General features: G+C 49.1%; 1 protein-coding gene across 2 annotated transcripts in view; it reads right to left on the reverse strand.

Moving 5' to 3' along the window:
* The window catches only part of SERAC1 (serine active site containing 1), a 197,657-nt gene that overhangs the window by 38,285 nt on the left and 139,211 nt on the right, over positions 1-20,161 (reverse strand). For both annotated transcript variants that reach the window (XM_068231859.1, XM_068231858.1), the window contains exon 12: positions 13,909-14,047. In XM_068231859.1, the coding sequence (XP_068087960.1) occupies positions 13,909-14,047 (139 nt within the window). The remainder of the gene's footprint in view (positions 1-13,908; positions 14,048-20,161) is intronic.

Raw genomic sequence — 20,161 nt, forward strand, 5'->3', positions numbered from 1 at the left:
ACCGAGCATCAGAAAAGGTTTGCCGATTTGCATCGCTCCCCTGAGCCAGAATTGTCTCCAGGTGACTTGGTTTGGGTATCTACCCATAACATTACGCTTCATCAGCCTTCAGCCAAGTTGGGGCCTAAATACATAGGACCATATCCTGTTGAGGAAAGAATAAACAAGGTCACCTACAGAGTAAAATTACCATCTTCTGTAAGAGGGGTTGATACTTTTCATGTCACATTATTGAAATCTGCAGCTAATGTCGACATTTCCAAATCTCCACCTCATCCAGTTGAGATAGATGGGGAACAGGAATTTGAGGTAGAAATAATCCTTGACTCTCGTATAGTTAGAAATACTCTTCAGTTTCTCATTCATTGTAAAGGGTATGGACCAGAGGAGAAGTCATGGGTTCCGGCCAGGCAAGTGCATGCCAACCGTCTTTTTGATGAATTTTATGGTAAATTTCCAGATAAACCTAGGTTGGAGTGTTCGGAGACCACTCCTCGGGAGAGGGGGTACTGTAAGGGATCACTCCTCTCGGCCGCAGTATGGTCTGAGGCGGCGACCGAGGTAGAGTCAGCTGACACTTAGGCAGGGGTTTATGTAATAAATAGTAATATATTATGCTGACCCTGGCTGGGATTGACCCTGGTTTCTCACGTCAGAGGCAGTGCTCTTTACCACTAAGCTATAGCTGACACACAGTCAGGATGTTTACTGGTTACTCAGCTGACATGTATTGCCACTCGTGTCAGCTGATCTCTCTCTCTCTCAGCTGATACTTAAACAAGATTAATGCCTGCGTGTGATTGGCTGTTGTGTGCATGTGGCCGGCCACTGATTGGATGCTGTCAGTATTTAATCATTGCTGTGACACTTGCATCTTGCCCAGGATAGCTTCTATCTTGCTGGTTGCTGGGTGTGCTGTTCCCTGCTGTTTATATTGGATTATCTGGACTTTGACCTTGGCTTTGATTACTGGAGCTCCCTTGTCTGCTGCCTGAACTTACCTCTTGCCTGGAATATTGTTACGACCCTTGCTGCCTGGTTTGATTTCGGAAACATTCTTTGACTACTTTCTGCCTTGCCCTCCGGTACTGTGATATTTCTGTTTACCTGTGTATGACCCTGGACTGTTGCTGGACTTTGTTATTCTGTATCCTTAAATTGCAAACAGATCCAGCGCTCACCACCCTACACAGTCACCCGGCTTGCAGCTCACTGTCAAGAAGTGAAACCAAAGTCCCCCTTGCAGCAGTAAAATCCAATCACAGCAGCGCGTCCGGGATTGTCTCCAATGTATTGTCTGTTTCACCAGCCTAGATACAAAGGGATAGATACATAGCGTGTAATCCTTTAGCACTAGTACACCCTGTGTTAACACACACACTGTGCAAAGAAAGTTCTATCACCACATGCAGGTTTGGGGGTCACACTCCCCCCCGCTTTACCCTGCTCACCAGAGATATGCTTTAAGCCAGGCACATCAATAAACAGCAGCAGTTGGATCTAAAAGACATGAAGACATCCACCTCACATGGCATAAAATCTTCTTTAATAAAAGTATAAAATCGCTAACATATATGCGTACCAGATAAAAATGTAAGTAAAGCGCATCTCACAAAGACATAGGCCGCCCTCCAGGCTTCCCCGCCGTAGCGCCAACTGTGTCCGTCCGTGGTGTGGTCGAAGGGAGCGTGCGTATCCAGATGCTCCGCCCTACGCGTTTCGTCACTCAAAGGGCGTGACTCATCAGGGGCTCTGGATACGCAGCACGCTATAGGGTTTAAATGTACATATGCCCGCCCATAAAATAAATACACATTTCCACATCTCCCACGGACTTTACTAAACTCATCAATTCCCTACTAAGTCTCCCCACTCCTAGTGTTTTGAACCACATTTTCCGTAATTCATGTGTTTCCCTCCGCTCCCAGTAACCTTGCATCAAAAGTATGTATGAAGCCCACATCACATCACCAAAAGCCCACCCCCCTCCCCTCAGATCCATACATCTTATTCATAGGAGACTTAGTAGGGAATTGATGAGTTTAGTAAAGTCCGTGGGAGATGTGGAAATGTGTATTTATATGTATATATCTAATGTGACCGTCCGTAACTTTATGCAATGCTGTTAGCTGCCAGCCAGGTTTCCGCCCCCACCGCTGATTGGACCTATCAACGAGCACCCTAGTCGGGGTCACATGGCAGTGGGAGGCGGCATGGGCGGGCATATGTACATTTAAACTCTATAGCGTGCTGCGTATCCAGAGCCCCTGATGAGTCACGCCCTTTGAGTGACGAAACGCGTAGGGCGGAGCATCTGGATACGCACGCTCCCTTCGACCACACCACGGACGGACACAGTTGGCGCTACGGCGGGGAAGCCTGGAGGGCGGCCTATGTCTTTGTGAGATGCGCTTTACTTACATTTTTATCTGGTACGCATATATGTTAGCGATCTTATACTTTTATTAAAGAAGATTTTATGCCATGTGAGGCGGATGTCTTCATGTCTTTTAGATCCAACTGCTGCTGTTTATTGATGTGCCTGGCTTAAAGCATATCTCTGGTGAGCAGGGTAAAGCGGGGGGGGAGTGTGACCCCCAAACCTGCATGTGGTGATAGAACTTTCTTTGCACAGTGTGTGTGTTAACACAGGGTGTACTAGTGCTAAAGGATTACACGCTATGTATCTATCCCTTTGTATCTAGGCTGGTGAAACAGACAATACATTGGAGACAATCCCGGACGCGCTGCTGTGATTGGATTTTATTCTGTATCCTTGTTTGGCCTGGAAGTTTATTTGCTCACCCTGCATTCAGCTCAAATACCTTGCACACTAAAGGCCTGGGTGTAACCGAAGTCGGCAGGTGTTGTCTCTTCACCTACCATTCAAGCGGGGACGCGCCACATAGGGTGAAGCGTGTGGAGTTAGATTGGGGCATTGGAGCTGATTCGTAAGTAGATATCCCTACAGGCCCGACAACTTTCTTGCTCGTATGTGTCAAAATGCTGGCTTTAAGCTAATCAATGCAAAGACACAAGGTCCTAGCCATGCAAAATGATGCAGCAGCTAAACGAAAATGAGTCACAGATGCCTTCCCAGTGTTTGTGAGAATTGCATCTGCTTTCTTATTCAGTGTATACTTTAAAATACCTAGCTTCTCAATGAATATAACTCTCTTATTAGTGACTTAGGGGAAAAAAAGAAAAACAGGAACTTCACTGCCCTCCATCCCCTTACATAAATGATCTTGTAAGGATAGAACCTTCTCCTTACTGATAGTCCAAATCCAACCTTGGATGGCTTCAATCAAATCCTTTTTGTCCTCAATCTTAAATCTGGACCTAGAGGATTCCAAATCTTTCAGAAGATTCCTAAAAGTCTATGGCTTCAGAGTAGTCAGAATTATCTGACTAACTTGGTGCATCATTGGTAAATTAATGTACTTGCACTGCCTGATGTGGAAGGCCTCGGCTTAAAGCCTGTTCAATCTCTGTAGGGATAAAGCAGGCTGTACTCCTATAACTCGTCTATTATTATTATTTATTGGATTTATATAGAGCCAACATATTACACAGCGCTGTACAATACATAGGATTACAGTCTATGATAACAGGGGAGACCAACAGCCCAATAAAGGTAATAGACTATAGATACAACAATACAGGTGTGAGGATCCGCTCGGCTGCCTGCGCAGGCAGGCAGATTTTTGACCACTGTTCAGGTCTGCATTCTGCAGGTCTCTGGAAGAGAGACCTTTTGTCAGTTTTGCAGCTTGCTGCTGAAGAATTTGCATACGTTTGTCATGCAAATTGCCTAGCCACATCCTCTGGAGGTTTGTACTATAAATACCATGTGATATCACAGACCTGGGCTGGTCATAAGGGTTAGTCCTGTGAAACACTCCTGGAGTGTCAGCCTTGCTCATTGTTTGAAGATTAGCCTAGAGTATTTCCTGGGACTGCACTAGGCAGGTTCCCTAGTGCAGTTAGGATTGCTTATCTGTTTTGTTTGTCTGTTGCGATTGTCCTGTCCCAGCGGTGGTCGACAGGAAATCGTTCTGATCTTTGTTCTTGGAGTATAGCTGGAGCAGCGGTTGCTACCAGCTATCTCATCTGATCTGTCTTGCCTGGATCGCACTCGCCTTGCGCTAGTGCTGTGGATCCGTCTGATCTCCATCTCTCTTGCTGTACTTGGATCGCACTTGCTCTGGCGGAAAGAGCAGTGGATCCAGCTGCTCCGTTTCTATACTTGGATCGCACTTGCTCTGGCGGAAAGAGCAGTGGATCGTATCTCTCACTTATTCCTGTTTTCGTGTATCTGTATTGTCTGCTACGAACGCTTGCTGGAGGCTCGGTGAGGTAACCGTTAAGCAAGCGCTCGCGTCCTCTGTTTCATGTTTGTCTGTCGGTGGTTAGTTAGGCGTGCTTGTCTCTGTTGTGCTTAACACGCGGAGACCGCACATAAACGCGTGCACTATTGCGAATGAGTGCGGTGTTCACGTTTAGTTAGCGTTTGTTATTTTCCTTATCTTCTCATTGTATGATTTGCTGTGCCTTTGCTACTCTCGTGCTCTGCCTTGCTGTAGCCTTATGTCACCTCTGGCAATCGCTTCTCTCGCGATTGCGTTCCTACTTCATATCTGCCGTTGTATGTGCACCGTCGCGGGTTGGCGACTAGATTGGGGCACATACATACATTCTGTCCCTGTGTTCATTCTCTTCCGCAATCGCTTCTCTTGCGATTGCGTTCTCACTTGGTTTCTTCTGTTGTGTGTCCACCGTCGCAGGTTGGCGGCTAGATTGGTGGACATACATACATTCCTCATCTGTGCTTATTCGGTCTTGTGTCGCTGTTAGCAATCGCCATCTCTGGCGATTGCCTTCTCACTTTATCTTTATGGTTGTGTGTTCATCGTCGCAGGGTGGCGACTAGATTGGTGGACACACATATCCTCTGTCACTTTGATCTCTCTCTTTCAGGGCTATCTTGCCCTGCGTTTCTTCCCTTCGTACAATTCCTGTCTGGCGTCTGTGGCAGGGCAGAGGAGCTGTTCCTCTGCACTCCACAGCTCCACCTGTCGACAGGAATTTCCCTCTACAGGTGCATTGCACATTTTGCTGGGTTCCCTCAAATTATACGCTTGTGGAGGATTTCCGCAATGTCAGCACACGCTGATCATGGAGAGAATTCCACAATTGTTACAGTATGACCAGCCAAACCGAAATTCCCAGTGTAGAGGGAATTTCCGATTTGTACGATTTGGTCAAATATGGGTCCTGTATCTATAAGAGGTTTAAGATTCTGGACTCTGAAACTAGAGATGAGTTTTTTCCTGCTGTGCAAAATGCTGATCAGATTAGCTTATGCAACATTTCTCTGTCATTACCATATGTTAATGAGTTGGTGCTTGCAGGCCAATCTGCTAATTTGGCTTGTCAGCCAAAAGATTCGTTGCCCATAGCAACCACAAATAAAGAGGTTATTTCTGTCAAGTCTGAAATGTGCAAAACCATTCAGTATGATAATGATGTTTACAATGATGTTGCTCAGTCTCCGGGTTTTTTGCCCCAATCCAAAGCTTATGTGGATCCTATTTTAGGTAGGATCGCACACTATATTAAAGCAGTTAAAAAAATCTGTTCTTGTTCCTGAACTCCACCCATATGGAGATTATCTGGATACTGGCTTGTTTGAACCTCCATTTGCCTCATGGGACATTGGGGCCTTGATGGAGGAATTTGATTTTGATTGGAAAGCCTTTTGCGATTTTAACATCGCAAAAAGCGAAGATGTCTTGAATGATTGTCTCGATTCTATGTACCTTTTGATTGATTACGATGAATGTAACGAGGGTGATGTGGATCTGGTGATTTATGTATGGCAGACGATTTTGGATGAGTTGCACACACACCAATCAATTGATTCCAAAAAAGAGACATTGTTGTCGGATGATTGTTCCTGCCTTTCTGGGGTAAAGCATGTGAGTCTTGACATTGTGTGATCTGAAATGAGTGGGTGTGCCACTGTGGTTGATTCCTGTGCGAATCCTGGAGGATTCTCTCCTGACTGCGTGCAGTTTGAATCTGTGCGATCTGATGCCTGTTTCTCGGATGTTCCTGCAGATTGTGATCGGCATGGATGTGCCAGTTTTCTCAAGGATGTGTGGGACCCCTTGTCATTTAGAGACAAATCTTTAAGATCTTCCATCTGTGATCCTGCTATGGGGAAAATTCCTAAATTATGCAGCATCAAAAGTAAAATTAATATGTCTAATAAAGTTTTTCCTGATGTTGTCGCTATATCTACTGCAAATGCGTCTTTTTCTCACCCTGTTCACACCTGTAAGGTCCCGTTGCCTGGTGACAGTTGCTCCAGTGTTCCTGTCCTGAACGCCTTACAGTCTGCCCCGCAGATCGCAGAGGTTTGCGCTATGGAAGCGTCAGTTTCACAACCTAAAGCGATTTTTGATTCGCAAGTTTTGCGTTCTGACTCCTCGGATTTGACATGGTTAGCCGAATCTAAGAGTAAGACAGCGCTTCGGTTTTGCGAATCTGATGCTGAAGCTTCTTTGCTTTGCCCAGAGAAGCTTTCTCTGACTCTGCCCTGTACCATGAATGAAAACATGATCTCCACTCGCACTGACATTTGTGAGTCCCTTTCTTGTTCTGAGGAAAATGCTGATTCTGCACCCTGTACTCTGGATGAGTTAATATGGCCTTGTTTAGAGTCTCCTGCAGTGTCCCTAGAGGCTCGTCTAGGTATTGCTACTATACTCACCTGTTTTTCTGCAGTTTTGGAGTTGCAAGCTAGTTTGACTGCTACGCAGAATTCTGGGTGCAGTGAGATTAAAGTTGGGGAGTCAGTGTGTGTTCCAGTAAATATTCCTGTATATTACGCTCATGATGATGAAATTCAGTCTCAGTTTATGGTGGAACCTTCCCTGGGACATCTGCCCTGCCCACAAAATAAAGTTCCAGTTTTGCCCTGTAACATGGATAGTTCAGAATCCTTCTTAGAAAACTTGGAAAATGATGTTCCTGAGGTCTTGTCTGATGTCCTGGAGACCTCCGAGTTCCTCCCAAAGGGTGCAGAACTTGTAGGAGATGTCTCCTGCCCCCCAAGTCCTTCTGAGGTGTTGCCCACTTCAGTAGGCATTGCTGTTGTGCTGACTACCTTTGCAGCTCTGGTGGAGCTTCACTCATATGTAGTCAATGATGATATGATTGTCACAGAGATTTCTAGGTTTGAGTCCAAGCCTTCTTTTGAAGGTCCAGTGCTTGAGACCACTGCTCGTGATGATTCTCTGCCCGGTTCTGGTTTTGGTCTTGTCGTAACGGACTCTGAGGTTGGCAGTTCCTCGACGTGTCCTGAGGTTCCCCTTGGGCTAGTGTACCCCGATGTGTTCTGTGACCCAGAAAGCCCAAGTGTGTCTCGGTTGCCAGCCTGCTCAGATGCTTCCTCGGTGGAAACCTGTTCTGATGTTGCCTGCCTGCCTGCATGCCCAGAGGTGGTCCCTGAAGGCCCTGGTCTTGATGCTTGTCCTGGTAATTCTGAATCCGGAATTGTCATTGGTTCCATAGGGGTTCTTGATAGTTCTCCGTGTGAGCCTGGTGATCGTTCTGCCCTCCTGGGATCTCTGCGGAGCTTCAAAGTGTTATGGGAGATCCTGGGAGAAATATTTCCTGGTACCTTGGATGAGATCAGCAGTGGGTGCTTTGTGGAAAGGGACACTTCGAATGGGTATTGTGGCAGGTTTGGTATTTTTGGACGGTCCTTGGAAGGTGGTGGGCATGGCTCGGTGGGTGTCGATGGCTTCTTCTCTGGCATTCACAGTCCTGATGGGTGTTACACTGAGACTTGTGGTACTGATGGGCATGTTTCGGTGGCTTCTCCTTCCGATGAGGTCGGTTTCGGGTGGGCTGACTCTGGAATTGGGCCTTGTCGGGCTGTCCTGACCTTCATGAGTCTTCAGTTAGAGTATTTTGCAAATATCAGGTTAGAGGCTCGTCTGGAATCCGACCCTAGAGGGGGGGGGGGGGGTACTGTGAGGATCCGCTCGGCTGCCTGCGCAGGCAGGCAGATTTTTGACCACTGTTCAGGTCTGCATTCTGCAGGTCTCTGGAAGAGAGACCTTTTGTCAGTTTTGCAGCTTGCTGCTGAAGAATTTGCATACGTTTGTCATGCAAATTGCCTAGCCACATCCTCTGGAGGTTTGTACTATAAATACCATGTGATATCACAGACCTGGGCTGGTCATAAGGGTTAGTCCTGTGAAACACTCCTGGAGTGTCAGCCTTGCTCATTGTTTGAAGATTAGCCTAGAGTAATTCCTGGGACTGCACTAGGCAGGTTCCCTAGTGCAGTTAGGATTGCTTATCTGTTTTGTTTGTCTGTTGCGATTGTCCTGTCCCAGCGGTGGTCGACAGGAAATCGTTCTGATCTTTGTTCTTGGAGTATAGCTGGAGCAGCGGTTGCTACCAGCTATCTCATTTATCTCATCTGATCTGTCTTGCCTGGATCGTACTCGCCTTGCGCTAGTGCTGTGGATCCGTCTGATCTCCATCTCTCTTGCTGTACTTGGATCGCACTTGCTCTGGCGGAAAGAGCAGTGGATCCAGCTCGCTCCGTTTCTATACTTGGATCGCACTTGCTCTGGCGGACAGAGCAGTGGATCGTATCTCTCACTTATTCCTGTTTTCGTGTATCTGTATTGTCTGCTACGAACGCTTGCTGGAGGCTCAGTGAGGTAACCGTTAAGCAAGCGCTCGCGTCCTCTGTTTTATGTTTGTCTGTCGGTGGTTAGTTAGGCGTGCTCGTCTCTGTTGTGCTTAACACGCGGAGACCGCGCATAAACGCGTGCACTGTTGCGAATGAGTGCGGTGTTCGCGTTTAGTTAGCGTTTGTTATTTTCCTTATCTTCTCATTGTACGATTTGCTGTGCCTTTGCTACTCTCGTGCTCTGCCTTGCTGTAGCCTTGTGTCATCTCTGGCAATCGCTTCTCCCGCGATTGCGTTCCTACTTCATATCTGCTGTTGTATGTGCACCGTCGCGGGTTGGCGACTAGATTGGGGCACATACATACATTCTGTCCCTGTGCTCATTCTCTTCCGCAATCGCTTCTCTTGCGATTGCGTTCTCACTTGGTTTCTTCTGTTGTGTGTCCACCGTCGCAGGTTGGCGGCTAGATTGGTGGACATACATACATTCCTCATCTGTGCTTTTTCGGTCTTGTGTCGCTGTTAGCAATCGCCATCTCTGGCGATTGCCTTCTCACTTTATCTTCATGGTTGTGTGTTCATTGTCGCAGGGTGGCGACTAGATTGGTGGACACACATATCCTCTGTCACTTTGATCTCTCTCTTTCAGGGCTATCTTGCCCTGCATTTCTTCCCTTCGTACAATTCCTGTCTGGCGTCTGTGGCAGGGCAGAGGAGCTGTTCCTCTGCACTCCACAGCTCCACCTGTCGACAGGAATTTCCCTCTACAGGTGCATTGCACCTTTTGCTGGGTTCCCTCAAATTATAGGCTTGTGGAGGATTTCCGCAGTGTCAGTGCACGTCTTGTGCGCTGATCACGTAGAGAATTCCACAATCGTTACAACAGGTAATAAGCAATAAGATACACAACACAATACAGGTAGTAATACAATGCCAGATCATACACTGGAGTGGTAGTGCTAATAATACAAGTTCACATATTCTAGGTAGGGTGTACAATCAAGTATGATACACAAGGGGAGAGGGTCCTGCCAAAGGCTTACAATCTAGGGGGAGGGGTGGTGACATGAAAGGAGAGGTGGTGCATCAAGAGGTTTTTGAAAGAGAGAGTTAGGGCAGTGTCGAGGTGGGGTAGCCATCCTTGAAGAAGTAAGTTCTGAGTGCTTTTTTGAAGGTATTGAAGGAGGGGTCAAGCCTGATGGGCAGTGGGAGAGAGTTCCACAGGATGGGAGCAGCTCTAGTGAAGTCCTGTAGTCGTGCATGGGAGTGTGAGATGCGTGGGGAGGTTGTTGGAGGAGCGAAGTGGGCGGCCAGGTGTGTATCTGCTGACCAGGTCAGGGGTGTAGGTCAGGCAGGACTTGTGTATAGATTTATAGGCTAAACATGGGATCTTGAAGCTGATTCTGAAGCGAAATGGAAGCCAGTTAAGGGATTTGCATAGGGGAAACGTGGAGACAGAGCGGTGGGAGGAGTAGATTAGTCTGGCTGCTGTGTTCATGATGGATTGTAAGGGGGCAATGTAGTTTTGAGGAAGGCCTGACAGGAGGATGTTGCAGTAGTCCAGGTGGGAGATGATGAGGGCATGGACAAGGAGTTTGGCAGTGTCTGGGGTCAAGAAAGGCCGGACCTTGGAGATGTTGCGTAAATGGAAAATGCAGGCCTTAGCAATGGTTTGGATGTGGGGGGTGAAGGAGAGTGCTGAGTCCAGGGTGACACCCAGGCAGTGGGCTTGTGTGGTTGGGTGGAAGATTGTGCCATTTACAGTGACATATGTCCGTGGGGGGTCAGAAGATTAAGAGTTCAGTCTTATTCAGGTTTCATTTTGGAATCTGGCATACATCCAGGATGAGATAGCTGAGAGGCAGGAGGATACCTTCTCCATGGTGGTGGTGGAGAGGTCTATAGTATGGAGGTAAATCTGGGTGTCATCTGCATATAGGTGATAGTTGAAGCGGAGAGAGTAGATACGTTTTCTGATGGAGGTAGTGTAAATTGAGAACAGCAGGGGGCCAAGAACAGAGCCCAACTGGGGGACTCCAACTAAAGGGGCGGTGGAAGTTGAGGAGGAACCATTGAAGGGGGTCTTAAAGGAACGATTTGAGAGGTAGGAGGAGAACCATGCTAGGGCAAGGTCTTGGATACCTGCAGATTGCAGGGATTGGAAAAGCAGGGAACGATCAACTGTGTCAAATGTTGATGAGAGGTCAAGGAGGAGAAAGATGGTGTATTTTTCTTCGGCCTTGGCGAGCGTGAGGTCATTGACGACCTTGGTGAGGGTAGTCTCGGCCGAAGTCTTGATTGTAGGTGGTCAAACAGGGAGTTGGACCCAAGGTAATGGATTATGTGTTGGTGGACTAGACGCTCCAGGAGTTAAGGTGCAAAAGGGAGGAGGGAGAGAGGGCAGTAGCTGGATGGGAGTGAGGGGTCTAATGAGGTTTTTTTTAGTAGGGGAAGTATAGTCCCCTGTTTGAAGTCAGAGGGGAAGGTGCCCATGGAGAGAGAGAGGTTAAACAGAGAGGTGAGGACTGGAGCCAGGACAGGGAAGTGTGGACGGAGACAGTTGGATGGCACAGGGTCTAGTGGGCTGGAGGTGGTAGGAGAAGAAGCTAGGAGGTGGCTGATTTCATCCTCTGTGACAGGAGTGAAGGTGGCGAGTGGTGAGTGGGGTGGGGGAGAGGTATGCGGGGGGGAGAAAGAAGTGGTGGAGTGGAGGCAGGATATTTCAAGTCGGATGCTGGCTATTTTATCGGTAAAGTGGGTGGACAGATCAGTGGCTGAGAGGGCAGAGGTGGGGAGAGGAGTGGGTGGGTTAAGGAGGGAATTGAAGGTGGCGAAAAGGCGCCAAGGGTTGGAGGCTTGGGATCCGATCATGGCAGAAAAGTAATTTTGTTTGGCATCAGTTAACGCAGAATAGAACAGCTGCAGGTTGGCCTTGTACTCCAAGAAGTCAGAGTTGACGCGGGATTTCCTCTATTTGCGTTCATAGGCTAGTGTTTTTGGAGGTTGCGAGTATGTGGTATGTGTGTTGTGCCAGAGTTGGGGGTTGATGTGACAGCTGGGGCAGAAGATGGGGGGTTCAGCAATGTCTAGGGCTTCTGAAAGGGCCTGGTTGTATTGGGCAACAGCGTGGTTTGGTCAGGTAATGTTGGGGAGGCTGGATGCGAGGGATTGTAGGGCGTTGGCTAGTGCAGTTGGGTCTAGGTTATCTAGATCTCTTAGCCATCGACCCAAGGGTGATGGAGGATGGGAGGAGCAGGATGGGGAGATGGTGAAAGTGAGAAGGTGATGGTTGGAGAGGGGGAAGGGTGTGATGTCCAGGTTGGGGAGGGTAGCGGATTTTAAGAGAATGAGGTGAAGGGCGTGTCCAGCTTGGCGGATGGGGGAATTGGTGTGTTGGGAGAGGCCAAGGGAACTAGTGAGGGAGAGTAGTTGAGAGGCAGCGGGGGAGTAGGGATTGTCCATGGGAATGTTGAAGTCCCCAAGGATGATGGTGGGGAGGTCAGAAGAGAGGATGTGTGGGAGCCCAGAGGCCAGGTTGCCCAGGAATTGTGTAGTGGAGGTGGTTGGGGGCGGTAAAGGACTATGATGACTACCGAAAGAGGATGGTAGAGGCGGATAACATGGGTCTCAAAGGAGGTAAAGTGTAAGGAGGGGGCGGCATGAGGACATGGAAAGTGCAGGATAGGGAGAGGAACAGACCCACCTTTCCCCCAGCCCTGTTGTCTATGCAGATGACATAAGAGGTCACTAGCTTAACGCCACAGACAGGGCAATTTATGGAACTGCACTATTCTGAAGGATCTCTAGATTGGTCTAAAAATAAAACAATCAATGCTCACATAATTAACATATAAATAAGTACTAGCAATAACCCCTTAAGAGATCAACATCGCATCTCACCTTAGGGGGAGCTGGATTGCGCTCACTCTCCCCTGGATCCACATTTCACCAGCTGCAATGCTGCTTTCCCACAGCAGCTTGAGCAATAACATCCAAGAAAATCCAGCATGCAGTCAGCCTTGTAAGCTCACCCAGCAATCATCTGGCTGGAAGTGGGTGGGGGAAAGGATGAAGTGCAGCACACAGAGCTCCTATAATAACTCTTTCCGGCATACCCGCAGGGAAAAAAGTTTTAATTGTCTAGCGGAAAAGCGGGCTTGTCAACTACATTGCCCAGCTGGATTACATTATCTACCTCCATCAGCCACCAGCATATGACCACACACACACATTTGTGCCCCTGGTGCCTCCAAGCTGTGCTACTCTGCTGGACTAGCCAGAACCAGAGCCTGCGTCTGACACTCTCCAGAATTGCTTCAGGTAAGGAGAAAGGAATTGACCTATGCACCTTCTGACTTGCTTCCCTCAAACACTGGAGGACAGAAAACCGGGAAAAGGTCCACCAATTTAATCCAGTAGGAAGACGTGGGACGCCAGGCTTCCTTAGTATCACAGTCTCAGCACTGCCTGCAAGGAATTCCCCTGTTGCCCGGCAGCAAGGTCATCCTCCAGAGATGCTGACCTGCCGGGATACAGGAACAAGCAGCACTGAAGGTGGACGAACAATGTGATTCATTTATAGGAGGCGTGCTGTTTGCCACTGTTTCTGGGATAAGCAACGTCTAACCTTTGCCCTATAGGATTGTGGTAAAAATAAAAGTCATAACATGCCAGATCCATCTTCTTATAAATCGTCTGTCCTTCAATGTAAATCATAAGGGTATCTTCAAATTCTTGATTATACAACCCCCCACCAATGTAATTTACACGGTTTGTTTACCAATGATGTTATGTCTGGCCTCCATATTTTTCTCACCATAGAGTATAAATAGATAATAATATATCGTAAAACGTTAAACCATGTGGTTTGATAGGTTAAACAAGGCAACCCATCAACCAGTAAAAATATGGGGTGACACAGCTTGGGTATAAGTTAGGATTATCGTCTCACTTGTGTGCTCAAACAATCCTACCCATAGCTTTTTGGGTAATGGGAGAAGCCAACATTCTCAGAGTAAACCCAAGCAAATACAAAGAAAACATGCAAAGATGTAAAGCCGTCACCACACCACCTTTTTTCTATGAATTAAATTTGCTATGAGTTGCAAAGCTAGATGTATGCACACTTTAATATGCAAAAAATATGACAATATTTAGGTGGAAAAGGAAGAAGAAAATGGTGATTTCACCTTTGGCCAACATTCTGTGTAGTCATCTTCCTGTGCTGTGCCTTCATCCACTGGTTTATCTCGGTCTTGCTGACGCCATGTTTTGAATGCTGCTCCCAACAGACCATGGATAAACAAGACATCTGCTTTTATGGGTTTGCTATATACGGAACATTTAAGAAGATAATATAGCATGAAAAAGCTTAATTTTGCACAAGCTAACACCTCAAGAAATATCCTGTCTCTATATAACTCTATACATTTTACTTAAATTATCTAAAAATCTTTTCTTTTATCACACAATTTGAATGTTCATTAAATGGTGCTTGCTCGTAGAGTTGGGCCGAACGGTTCGCCTGCGAACAGTTCCATGCGAACTTCAGTGGTTCGCGTTCGCGTCCCGCAGGCGAACCTTTGCGGAAGTTCGGTTCGCCCCATAATGCACATGGAGGGTCAACTTTGACCCTATACATCACAGTCAGCAGGCCCAGTGTAGCCAATTAGGCTACACTAGCCCCTGGAGCCCCACCCCCCCCTTATATAAGGCAGGCAGCGGCGGCCATTACGGCCACTCGTGTGCCTGCATTAGTCAGAGTAGGGCGAGCTGCTGCAGACTGTCTCTCAGGGAAAGATTAGTTAGGCTTAGCTTGTTCCTGTCTGGCTGCATACCTGTTCTGTGAACCCACCACTGCATACCTGTGCTGTGAACCCACCACTGCATACCTGTGCTGTGAACCCACCACTGCATACCTGTTCTGTTCAGTGGACCCGCCACTGTATACCTGTTCATTGAACCCACCACTGCATACCTGTGCTGTGAACCCACCACTGCATACCTGTGCTGTGAACCCACCACTGCATACCTGTGCTGTGAACCCACCACTGCATACCTGTTCTGTTCAGTGGACCCGCCACTGCATACCTGTTCTGTTTAGTGAACCGCCACTGTATACCTGTTCTGTTTAGTGAACCTGCCACTGCATACCTGTTCTGTTCAGTGAACCCACCGCATCAGTGTGCATACCTGTGCAGTTAAGTGAACCCGCCACTGCATACCTGTTCTGTTCAGTGAACCGCCACTGTATACCTGTTCTGTTTAGTGAACCCGCCACTGCATACCTGTTCTGTTCAGTGGACCCGCCACTGCATACCTGTTCTGTTCAGTGAACCCACCGCATCAGTGCGCATACCTGTGCAGTTAAGTGAACCCGCCACTGCATACCTGTTCTGTTCAGTGAACCGCCACTGCATACCTGTTCTGTTTAGTGAACCGCCACTGTATACCTGTTCTGTTTAGTGAACCCGCCACTGCATACCTGTTCTGTTCAGTGAACCCACCGCATCAGTGCGCATACCTGTGCAGTTAAGTGAACCCGCCACTGCATACCTGTTCTGTTCAGTGGACCCGCCACTGCATACCTGTTCTGTTTAGTGAACCGCCACTGTATACCTGTTCTGTTTAGTGAACCCGCCACTGCATACCTGTTCTGTTCAGTGGACCCGCCACTGCATACCTGTTCTGTTTAGTGAACCGCCACTGTATACCTGTTCTGTTTAGTGAACCCGCCACTGCATACCTGTTCTGTTCAGTGGACCCACCGCATCAGTGCGCATACCTGTGCAGTTAAGTGAACCCGCCACTGCATACCTGTTCTGTTCAGTGGACCCGCCACTGCATACCTGTTCTGTTTAGTGAACCCGCCACTGCATACCTGTTCTGTTCAGTGAACCCACCGCATCAGTGCGCATACCTGTGCAGTTAAGTGAACCCGCCACTGCATACCTGTTCTGTTCAATTGACCCGCCACTGCATACCTGTTCTGTTTAGTGAACCGCCACTGCATACCTGTTCTGTTCAGTGGACCCGCCACTGCATACCTGTTCTGTGAACCCGCCACTGTATACCTGTTCTGTTCAGTGAACCCACCGCATCAGTGCGCATACCTGTGCAGTTAAGTGAACCCACCTACCTACGTGAGTGCACGCAGTGTGATATACCACTCCGTGCATACCCGATATGGACAAAACAGGTAGAGGAAGAGGTAGTGGCAGAGCCAGAGGAAGGCCACCCGGCAGGTCTGCGCGAGGTCGTGTAAATGTAATTTCGTGTGGACCTGGCCCACAGTACAGTGCTCGGAAGAAGGCACGTCCCATCACCTCCCAAGATTGTCAGGACGTGGTTGAGTATTTAGCGACACAGAACACCTCATCTTGCTCAGCCACCAGTGCTACTACTAGCACCACTTCCGCTGCATTTGACACTTCGCAAGAATTATTTAGTGGTGAAATCACTGATGCACAGCCATTGTTGTTACAGCCAGATGAATTTTCACCAGCTCATATGTCTGAGTTACGCGGCAACATTATGGATGTAACGTGTAAGGAGGATGAAGGACCTACTGATGTTGGTGCATGTTTGGATTTGTCTGAGGCAAGCGAAGCTGGGCAGGATGATTACGATGATGACGATGATAGGGATCCTCTGTATGTACCCAATAGAGGAGATGAAGAGGGGGACAGTTCAGAGGGGGAGTCAGAGAGTAGGAGGAGGAGAGAAGTTGCTGAAAGAAGCTGGGGCAGCTCTTCGTCAGAAACAGCTGGTGGCAGTGTCCGGCACCATGTATTGCCACCTATGTACAGCCAGCCAACTTGCCCTTCAGCATCAGCTGCTGAGGTCCCCATAGTGCCCACATCCCAGGGTGGCTCAGCGGTGTGGAAATGTTTTAATGTGTGTGCCTCAGATCGGACCAAAGCCATCTGTTCGCTCTGCCAACAAAAATTGAGCCGTGGAAAGGCCAACACTCACGTAGGGACAAGTGCCTTACGAAGGCACCTGGAGAAAAGGCACAAACAGCAATGGGATGGCCACCTGAGCAAAAGCAGCAGCACACAAAAGCAAAGCCACCCTCCTTCTCCTCTTCCTCCTCCATCAGGTGCATTATCTGCTTCTGCCGCTTTCTCCCTTCCACCTTCACAGGCACCCTCCTCCACTCCGCCTCTGCCCTTGAGCGGTTCCTGCTCCTCTGCCCACAGCAGCAGTCAGGTGTCCGTGAAGGAAATGTTTGAGCAGAAGAAGCCAATTTCGGCCAGTCACCCCCTTGCCCGGCGTCTGACAGCTGGCGTGGCGGAACTGTTAGCTCGGCAGCTGTTACCATACCGGCTGGTGGACTCTGAGGCCTTCCGTAAATTTGTGGCCATCGGAACACCGCAGTGGAAGATGCCAGGCCGCACTTATTTTTCGAGAAAGGCCATACCCCAACTGCACCGTGAAGTTGAGAGGCAAGTGGTGTCATCTCTTGCGAAGAGCGTTGGGTCAAGGGTACACCTGACCACGGATGCCTGGTCTGCCAAGCACGGGCAGGGCCGCTACATTACCTACACAGCCCATTGGGTGAACCTGGTGGTGAACGATGGCAAGCAGGGCGCAGCGGACCAAATTGTGACACCTCCACGGCTTGCAGGCAGGCCTCCTGCCACCTCCTCTCCTCCTGCTACATGCTCTTCGCTGTCCTCCTCCTCCTTGGCTGAGTGGCAGTTCTCCTCTCCAGCTACACAGCCCCAGCTCCGCAGGGCCTATGCTGCATGCCAGGTACGACGGTGTCATGCCATCTTAGACATGGCTTGTCTCAAAGCGGAGAGTCACACTGGAGCAGCTCTCCTGGCTGCTCTTAAGAAACAGGTGGATGAGTGGCTGACCCCGCACCACCTGGAGATAGGCAACGTGGTGTGCGACAACGGCAGCAATCTGCTTGCCGCTTTGCATATGGGGAAGCTGACACACATACCCTGCATGGCACATGTCATGAATCTAGTGGTTCAAAGATTTGTGGCAAAGTACCCTGGCTTAGCGAATGTCCTGAAGCAGGCCAGGAAGTTCTGTGGGCATTTGAGGCGGTCTTACACAGCCATGGCACGCTTTGCGGAAATTCAGCGCAAAAACAACATGCCGGTGAGACGCCTCATTTGCGATAGCCCGACTCGCTGGAACTCGACCCTGCTCATGTTCTCCCGCCTGCTAGAACAGAAGAAAGCCGTGACCCACTACCTCTACAACTACAGTAGAATGAAACAGTCTGGGAAGATGGGGATGTTCTGGCCCGACAACTGGACACTGATGGAGAATGCATGCAGGCTCATGCGGCCGTTTGAGGAGGTGACCAACCTGGTGAGCCGCAGTGAGGGCACCATCAGCGACTTAATTCCCTACGCTTACTTCTTGGAGCGTGCTGTGCGTAGAGTGGCGGATGAAGCTGTGAATGAGCGTGACCAGGAACCGTTACGGCAGGAACAGGCATGGGACCAATTTTCATCAGACCCAGCTGTTTCCTCAACACCTGCGGCAGCACAGAGGGGGGAGGAGGAGGAAGAAGAGAAGTCGTGTGCAGAAGACGAATCAGACTCAGAGGATGATGAGCAAGGTGTTTCTTTGGGGGAAGAGGAGGAGGAGGGGACAGCGGCAGGAGAACAACCTCAGCAGGCATCGCAAGGGGCTTGTGCTGCTCAACCTTCCCGTGGTATTGTTCGCGGCTGGGGGGAGGAGGTTGACTTACCTGACGTCACTGAGGAAGAGCAAGAGGAGATGGAGGGTACTGGATCCGACTTTGTGCAGATGTCGTCTTTTATGCTGTCCTGCCTGTTGAGGGACCCCCGTATAAAAAACCTCAAGGGGAATGAGCTGTACTGGGTGGCCACACTACTAGACCCTCGGTACAGGCACAAAGTAGCGGACCTGTTACCAACTCACCGGAAGGTGGAAAGGATGCAGCACATGCAGAACCAGCTGTCAACTATGCTTTACAATGCCTTTAAGGGTGATGTGACGGCACAACGCCAGCTAGGTACCACTGCCACTAATCCTCCTCCCGTGTCCACGCAGTCAAAGACAGGACGCTCCAGCGATCTCATGGTGATGTCGGACATGCGGACGTTCTTTAGTCCAACGCCTCGCCGTAGCCCTTCCGGATCCACCCTCCACCAACGCCTGGAACGGCAGGTAGCCGACTACCTGGCCTTAAGTGTGGATGTAGACACTGCTGTGAACAGCGATGAGGAACCCTTGAACTACTGGGTGCGCAGGCTTGACCTGTGGCCAGAGCTGTCCCAATTTGCCATCCAACTTCTCTCCTGCCCTGCCGCAAGCGTCCTCTCAGAAAGGACCTTCAGCGCAGCTGGAGGCATTGTCACAGAGAAGAGAAGTCGCCTAAGTCACAAAAGTGTTAAGTACCTCACCTTTATCAAAATGAATGAGGCATGGATCCCGGAGGGCTGCTGCCCGCCCCAAGACTAAGTCAGTCCCCGCACATACAGCATCTCTGCCTGCACGCCGTGTGACTGGCTGCCTGGCCTGCCCCAAGAAGACTAAGTCGCTCCCAGTCCCTCCACACAGCATGTCTGCCTGCAGGCCGCTTGACTACCTTCTCCGCCACCACCAACAGGGTCCGGGACTCCAGGCGGATTGCTGAATTTTTTAGGCCGCTGCTAGCAGCGGCCGCTGTAATAATTTTTCGGGTGCGTGTACATGACTGCCTAATTTTTCTGGCTGCACTGCGGGCAGCTGCAACAACAAAAGAAAAGGCATGTACATGCGCCCATTTCCCTTCGTGATCATTACCTTGCCGTGGTGAAGGGGCTTGCGTATCACAATGGAGCAATGACCGGCGCCTAGATGAGTGTCTCGGGGGGCACACCCACGATAATAAGGTCGTTGCCTCATTGTGGTCAGACCAAATTTGATCAGCTGGACAGTCACTGTTCTGTCATTCAGCTACATCAGCCAGGTGACCATATGGGCTGTAAAGCCACCAAAACCTGCACTCTCGCCATGGTGCGCACCAGTAAAGCACGGCCGTCACTACACAAACAGCTGTTTGCGGTGCGTTACACGATGAGTTTGGTGTGTCAGTGTGAAGCAGTACCTTAATTACACTACCTGATTGATGTATACACATGCAAGATGTTTGAAAGCACTTTAGGCCTGTCATTTAGCATTCAATGTGATTTCTGCCCTTAAAACGCTGCTTTGCGTCAAATCCAGATTTTTCCCGGGGACTTTTGGCATGTATCCCACTCCGCCATCCCCCCCTCCAGGTGTTAGACCCCTTGAAACATCTTTTCCATCACTTTTGTGGCCAGCATAATTATTTTTTTTTTTCAAAGTTCGCATCCCCATTGAAGTCTATTGCGGTTCGCGAACTTTAACGCGAACCGAACCTTTCGCGAAAGTTCGCAAACCCGATTCGCGAACCGAAAATCGGAGGTTCGGCCCAACACTACT

The sequence above is a fragment of the Hyperolius riggenbachi genome, chromosome 4, assembly GCF_040937935.1.
Source record: "Hyperolius riggenbachi isolate aHypRig1 chromosome 4, aHypRig1.pri, whole genome shotgun sequence".
In the NCBI taxonomy this organism is placed as follows: domain Eukaryota; kingdom Metazoa; phylum Chordata; class Amphibia; order Anura; family Hyperoliidae; genus Hyperolius; species Hyperolius riggenbachi.